Raw genomic sequence first — 7258 nt, 5'->3', positions numbered from 1 at the left:
CCCTCCCCTCCCTTCCTCTCCCCTCACCTCCCCTCCCCTCCACCATGTTGGCCAGGTTGGTCTCAAACTCCTAACCTCAAGTGATCTGCCCGCCCTGGCCTCCCAAAGTGCTCAGATTACAGACGTGAGCCACCGCGCCAGAGCGCCCAGCCTTGTCGTACCACTTTTCTGCCTTCACCACCTTCCCTTGGCAGGCAGAGCTTGGGCTCCTGCTAATACCAGGTGGTTCAGTGACATTAGATGGCATTGGTGGAAGGGAATGAGAAATGAACCCCCTCTAAATGCATAACTTCACTGGGAAAAAGCACTCTACTGTCTGAGCAATTCATAAATGAATTTTGGGAATATAAAATGTCACAGATTAAAAGCAGACCATCCTGTGTTCTTCCCAGCCCCAGGAGCTTCTGCTTGGTGTGGGGGGCTAATGGTGGACAGAAAGGGAGTGTGGATTTATTAGAGATGGCTGCCATCTGGCTCTCTGTGGCCCCAAACCTCGTGTCAGCAGTGCCACTCTTCCTAAGGTGCTCTTAGGATCAGATTTCGTTTTTTTTGTGAGATTGCTCTTTGATGGAATGCCCACTGTGTGGCAGGCACTGTGCTGGGCACTGGCACACGTTTATCCACTTACTCTTTCTGTGTTCAATAAGGTAGATCCAGATATCCTTCCACTTTATAGATTAGGAAGCAGGCTGGGAGAAGAGACTTGGCTTGTCCAGGAGCTGATGGTTATAAATAGCCTGTTTTGAAATCACATCTCTCTAACCTGGGCTGCACTGGGCCTTTCATGGGCCCCTTCTTCCATAAAAATAAAATAATAACAATTGGCCGGGTGCGGTGGCTCACGCCTTTAATCCCAGGAGTTTGGGAGGCTGCGGTGGGCGGCTCACGAGACCAGCCTGGCCAACATGGTGAAAGCGCGTCTACTAAAGATACAAAAAATTGGCTGGGCGTGGTGGTGCACGCCTATAATCTCAGACTCTGGGAGGCTGAGGCAGGAGAATCGCTTGAACCTGGGAGACGGAGGTTGCAGTGACCCGAGATCTTGCCATTGTACTCCAGCCTGGGCAATAGGGTGCGACTCCGTCTCAAAGAAAAAAAAAAAAAAAAAAATTGCCTGAGCGCTGTGGCTCACGCCTGTAATCCCACCACTTTGGGAGGCCGAGGCGGGTGGATCATGAGGCCAGGAGATCGAGACCATCCTGGCTAACACGGTGAAACCCCTCTACTAAATAAAAAAAGAAAAAAAAAATTAGCTGGGCATGGTGGTGGGCGCCTGTAGTCCCAGCTACTCAGGAGGCTGAGGCAGGAGAATGGCATGAACCTGGGAGGAGGAATTTGCAGTGAGCTGCGATTGTGCTACTACACTCCAGCCTGGGGGACAGAGCGAGACTCTGTCTCAAAAAAAAAAGGAAAATAATAATAAAATTATACAACTGTATTGGTATAAAGACAAGTATAGGCCGGGCGCGGTGGCTCAAGCCTGTAATCCCAGCACTTTGGGAGGCCGAGACGGGCGGATCACGAAGTCAGGAGATCGAGACCATCCTAGCTAACCCGGTGAACCCCCGTCTCTACAAAAAAATACAAAAAACTAGCCGGGCGAGGTGGCGGGCGCCTGTAGTCCCAGCTACTCGGGAGGCTGAGGCAGGAGAATGGTGTGAACCCAGGAGGCGGAGCTTGCAGTGAGCTGAGATCTGGCCACTGCACTCTAGCCTGGGTGACAGAGCGAGATTCTGTCTCAAAAATAAATAAATAAATAAATAAATAAATAAATAAATAAATAAATAAGAGGTATAATTCATACTGGATTAAAATTAATTTTAAAAACGAAACATTTTAGGCTGGCTCATGTCTGTCTGTAATCCCAGAGCTTTGGGAAGCTGAGGCAGGAGGACTGCTTGAGACCAGGAGTTTGAGACTAGCCCGTGCAACATAGTGAGACCCTATCTCTCCAAAAAAAAAAGAAAAAATTAACTGGGCATTTTAGCATAGCTGTAGTTCCAGCTACTTGAGAAGCTGAGGTGGGAGGATTCCTTGAGCCCAGGAGTTCGAGGCTGCCATGAGCTATGATCATGCCACTATTCCAGTCTGGGTGACAGAGTTAGACACTGTTTCCAAAAAAAAAAAATTAATTAAAATAAGTTTTTAAAAATTGCAACATTTTCCTCAACCCTGAATGTTCAGTTTTTTCTTCTGATTTTCATGGAAATGGAAACATTTTTGTTTGTAAGCATTCGGAGTCCTCTGTTTTGTGGGAGAAAGGAGCTCAGTGTTTGACTTCAGGCTCTGCTGCTTCCTGGGTACCTAGTTCCTTGGTCCAAGCAGCCTGGATGCCCCGGGTCCCTGGGCTGCCTGGGCCAGGACAGCCACCCCAGGAGAAATGGAAATGCAGCCCCTGCGGCTTGTTGGCCCGCCTGTAATGCCTTCTCTCTCACACTTTGCTCAGGGCCTGGTGTCTTTGCATGCACCAGGGCTTAGTGCCATGCTGGTACCGGCGTGGGGAGGATGCAGGAGGACTGGCATGGGACGGGGAGCACCGCCTGGGAAGCCCCTTCTTCCTGGGGCTACTGGGGTGCTGAGAAAGTACCCTAATAGCTCACACCACGCTTTGCTTTCTCCTTCATCACGTGATAGGATGTTCTAGGGCAATTGCGCTGTTTTCCCCTTCACCCATCAAGAAGAGATATCAGCTTTTCCCCAGTCACAATCTTTCCTAACTCAATTCAGACCCTGCTGTTGATAAGGAGGGCTGTGGCCAGCCCAGGCTACCCACTTCCCAGCCTCCCCTGCTCCGCCTTCCGCCCCCGAGGCTGTGCACCATGTGCAGTGTCTGGTCCCCAATAATGAGATTAGTCCTGGTCGCCTTTTAATAACAAGCAGTGGGTGTGGGGAGGGAGAGTGATGCTTGGCTCGGTGAAGCTTTGCGGCCCATGCTGTCCTTAATACGCTTATTCCATTAAGTGGAGTCTGGCTGCAGGTGGGGTGAGTGGGTGGGGACAAGGGTGACTCTCACAGCTCTAAGCTTCAGAAACTGCCAGAGATCTGTCACTCTCATCCTGAGCTCTCACAGAGGAAGGCAAGTGACTGTGTGAGGGGCTGTGTGAGCCCCCTCTGGTCACAAGGTTCTGGTCTGCAGGGCAGCGGAGCCCTTGGGGGTGGAGAGTGGCAACTTCCAGGCCTTGAAGCTGCTGCCGACAGTTCTGCTCTGAGAACACAGAGGGCCCAAGAACAGCCGGTGTCCCAGGGCTGCCCAGTGAGGAGGGAAGGGTGAGAGAGTGTTCTAGCTGTCAAGACTGGGAAATGAGGGCCACGATTCAAAGGCTTGCTTCCTAGGGAGTAAATCTCACTCGATGTCCAGGTGTGCAAATGCAGCAGACACATTTGTGGGTGGGTCAGATTCTGTCCAGAGATATCAGAATGTGTATCCCTGTACACCCCCACCTCTGGCATGGGACACAGCCCTTCCCTGCACACAAATGGGTTATCAGTTATGTCCAATGAATGGCCTCGCCAGAGCCCTGTTGGGAAGGGATTATCTGCTCATCTCCTGTAAAGCACAGAGCCACACTCAGAACCTACGGACTGAGATCGCCTGCAGGCCAGCCACGGGCTTTCCTGTCATCCTCACACTTAGACTTTGAAGCCTTGCCTTTGAATTGGAAGCAGGCCGCTGTCATTCCAGGGGCCCCTGTTCATCTGTGGCTTCCTTCCAGATGACCGGGGGCCCCGGGTCCCTGGGCTGCCTGGGCCAGGACAGCCGCCTTCGGAGCAAATGGAAATGCAGCTTCCGTGGCTTGTTTGCCCTCCTGTAACCCCTTCCCTCTCACTTTCAGTCAGGGCCTGCTGTCTTGCACGCATGGTGAAACCGAGGCGGGGAGGACGCAGGAGGACTGGCACAGGAGCGGGGGCACCGCCCCGGGAGCTTCCCCTGCGTCAAAGCAGCTTCCTCAGTGAGCTCCAACACAGATCCTTGCTGACTTCAGTCTCTGGAAAGCCTGACAGCGCCACCCTAGTTCCTGGGCCTTGGAAAGGCCAAAGCCATAAGCAGGCAGCCACTGTTCCATAGGAGAGCTAGAGACGCTGTCGCCCACAGACATCAAAGCAGGGGTGCTGCCTTCCGTGTGCACATTGGGACGGGTCTTGGAGGCCCAGATTAGCTCCTGACTTGAACTTATATCACCCTTACCTGAAAATCTGCGTCGGCACTGCTCATCTGCATGCCCCTTGAGGGCAGGGACCAGGCCCCTTCTGTGTGGCCCCAGCACCTGGCCGAGTGCAGGCGCGTGCGGGTTGAGTTGAGCTGCTATTTACTGATGGGAATTTAGGGGCATGTCGCTTGTCCTCGTTGAGCCTCTATTTCCTGGCCTGTCAAACTGGGGCAATGCCCCTGTTATCCACACAGTGTCATTTAAGGGTGACTTGAGAGATGGCATGAGGTACCCAGCACAGGGCAGGTGCTTACAGGCTGTGGGGTCCCCACCCTACTGACACACCAAGCACATGTCTGCCCTGCCGTGGTGAGGATCAAACGACGTTAGGGTTCTGACTCCCCGGGAGGCTGGGCCAGGCATTTCACTGTAGGATGTTGAAGCCGCAGGCAGTCGTCGCTGCGAGAAGAGAGCCTGGCTCTGAGGTCCGCTGTCTCCTGGGGAGCCTGGTGGGAAGGAAGGAGTGGGCAGCGGCCCCTCGCTCTGCCGGCCTCTCCTGCCCTTTGTACTCCACGAGGCGTGAGGAAGTTGCCAGGTCGCCCAGCAGAGGGAGGGGTGATGTCCCCTCTGTTCTTCCTAATTTGTTGCTAATCAGATTCTGCTTGCAGCCGGGCTCTCTGGGGATGAATCTAATAAAGGAGGCGGCGACCTGGAGAGGACAGACGACAAGTGACCGGGGGGGACAGCACTGCTTTCAGTACATTTTCCTGTTAGACTCAGAGTATTAGAGACCCAAGGATTCCCAAGGAGGAGCAAGAGCGTCCCTGCCTTTGAGGAACAGACAGGACACTGCCAGGGTAAGGAGGCTCCGGGAGAGGGGACAAAGTGATCTGCCCACTGTGGTGTCTGGGGAGTGGAGGCAGGGGTGTGGGGTCCGCAGCAGGAAGCCAGGCTGGACCGTGTCCTTGGATTCTCTGAGCCCAGGCGTCTCCTCTAGAGGGCCTAGTAGGAACAGTGGGGGCTGCAGATGGAAACGGGCAGGATCATGCCACGCAGTTGGCATTTCACTGGCACTCGGGGCCTGTTGTGCAGGGGACAGCATGACTTTGGGAGCTGACTGTCCCTGGCGTGTCTGTCATGTTGAAGAGGGAGAAGCTGCAGGCCCTGACTTGGGTGTGGCAGTGAGGATGCTCAGGAGGGAAGTGAGGGGAGGGGTCCCAGCATGCAGCAACCTGGGCAGCCTTCTGTGGAGGAGCTGAGGTGTCACCTGGGCCTGGAAGAAGGGCAGCCCCACTAGCTAGTGGGGAGGGCATGAGAGAACTTGGTGACGATGGAAGAGGAGGTGACTTGGGACGAGCTGGGTTTGAAGCATCTGTGGGATGTCCAGGTAGAGATGAATAGTGAACTGTCAGAAATGGGGCTTGAATTTGGGATGGCGGGGACAGAACTGATACCCCTGTAGGTGACAGATAAAGACAGAGGCAGGAGTTCCAAAAATAGGATTTATTGTTGGCTGGGGCTTCTGGAATCCCGTATTCCCGCCCATCCTGGAATGTGGATTGGGGCTGTGTTGCTGGGAGATGATTTGACGGAATGTGTCAGAAATCTAAAACAGAACCTAGCCCTTTTTTCAGGATTCCCTGCAGAGAAGTTTGCAAACATGGCCACATCCTGTTGTTTATTTGGTGGAAAACTGAAAGCTAGCTAAATGCTGAACAATGGGAACTAGTTGGCTAAAAAATGGCCGTGCAATGCAAGAGTGTGAGGTTACGAAAACGATGATGTGGGCGCATATCCATTGACACAAACATCCATGTGTGCTACGCCCTTAGTTAAAAAGCAGGTTAGAACATGGCACGATCCTGCTTCTATAAAAGGATGCATATGTGTTTTTTAGGAAGAAGTTGTGTGAGGATATAGATCAAGTGCTGATGGCCTGTCATTTTACCTTTTTTGCTGATCCATATTCTACTGTGGTGCATGTGGATTATTAACACACACACATCCTTTTTTTAATCAAGAAAAAAATTTTTTTTTGAGACAGAGTCTCATTATATCACCCAGGCTGGAGTGCAGTGGCGTGATCTTGGCCCGCTGCAACCTCTGCCTCCCCGGCTCAAGGGATTCTCCTGCCTCCGCCTCCCGAGGAGCTGGGACTACAGGTGTGCGCCACCACGCCCGGCTCATTTTTGTAATTTTAGTAGAGATGGGGTTTCACCATGTTGTGGCTGGTCTTGAACTCCTGGCCTCAGGTGATCCACTTGCCTTGGCCTTCCCAGGTGCTGGGATTATAGGTGTGAGCCACGGCGCCTGGCCCACATACCCCCCCCTTTAATGGTGGAGTTGCCAACAGTTGTCTGATGTGGCGAGAGAATTGGAGAGCAGAGAAGGAGCCCATCCCTGGGAGGGACTGAAAACCAGCTCCTGGGCACTGCAGTGCAGAGCGTGTGCCAGGTATGAAGGGGATCAGTGCCCCTGTGCTGGCCACTGTCCCCCTAGTTCTGATACAGTTGCTGCCAGGAGAGGCTGGACTGTGTCGAGGGGCCAGTGGGGAACCGTCCAGGGAGGGTGGGGGGCAGCAGCAGTGCTCTGGGGTCTGCTTGTGGTGGCCATGGTGGTGGCCATGGTGGTGGCAGTTGCAGTGGCAACTGTGGGCCATGGCAGCACTTTTCCGTGGCGCACAGGCCGCTGTCAGGTGAAGGGAGAGCAGGTGAGGCCATGCTTGTTCTCCTCCTGCCGCCTCTTCCCCCATCCCCAGCTGCTGGGTGCTCTCCTACCTGGCACGAGGCTGTGCAGGCACTGGGCACTCCCTTGGGCTCCTAGCAGGGCCTTCTCATTCCTGCTTCCCTAGGAACCACCCGCTCGCCTTTCCTCCTGGAGGGTCACGTGGGGCTGAGCACCTGGGACAGCTGGGCTGCGCTCTACCCAGCCCCCTCATAGGCCTTGTTTCTGGGGGCCTTCAGTTTTGGAAACCTCACCTGAGGGCCCCTCTAGAGTGCGGGTCCTCCCCGCCCCCCGCTTGCAGGGGAAGCGCCCTTTCCCTGTGTGCTGACAGGTGCCTGTGTGTAGCACAGTCAGAGCACTTCTATTCTGCAGGCGCGGTGGGGGCG

General features: G+C 54.0%; 1 protein-coding gene across 5 annotated transcripts in view; it reads left to right on the top strand.

Moving 5' to 3' along the window:
• The window catches only part of LOC105515962 (cytochrome b561), a 32450-nt gene that overhangs the window by 19602 nt on the left and 5590 nt on the right, over positions 1-7258 (top strand). Inside the window, exon 1 of one of the 5 annotated variants that reach the window (XM_011947929.1) lies at positions 2915-2977. The exons of 2 other annotated variants lie outside the window; for them this stretch is intronic. Coding sequence is in view for 1 of the 3 variants with exons in the window: in XM_011947925.1 (XP_011803315.1) it covers positions 5528-5535 (8 nt within the window). In the remaining 2 variants the exon portion in view is untranslated. Of the gene's footprint in view, positions 1-2914; positions 2978-4865; positions 5006-5521; positions 5536-7258 lie in introns of those variants that run through there. 2 more of the 5 variants (XM_011947926.1, XM_011947925.1) reach the window with 2 other exon arrangements.

This window comes from Colobus angolensis, unplaced genomic scaffold (assembly GCF_000951035.1).
Source record: "Colobus angolensis palliatus isolate OR3802 unplaced genomic scaffold, Cang.pa_1.0 Scaffold271, whole genome shotgun sequence".
NCBI classification, from domain to species: Eukaryota; Metazoa; Chordata; class Mammalia; order Primates; family Cercopithecidae; genus Colobus; species Colobus angolensis.
The sequence above is the reverse complement of the archived record's forward strand: the minus strand, read 5'-3'. Positions and strand labels throughout refer to the sequence as shown.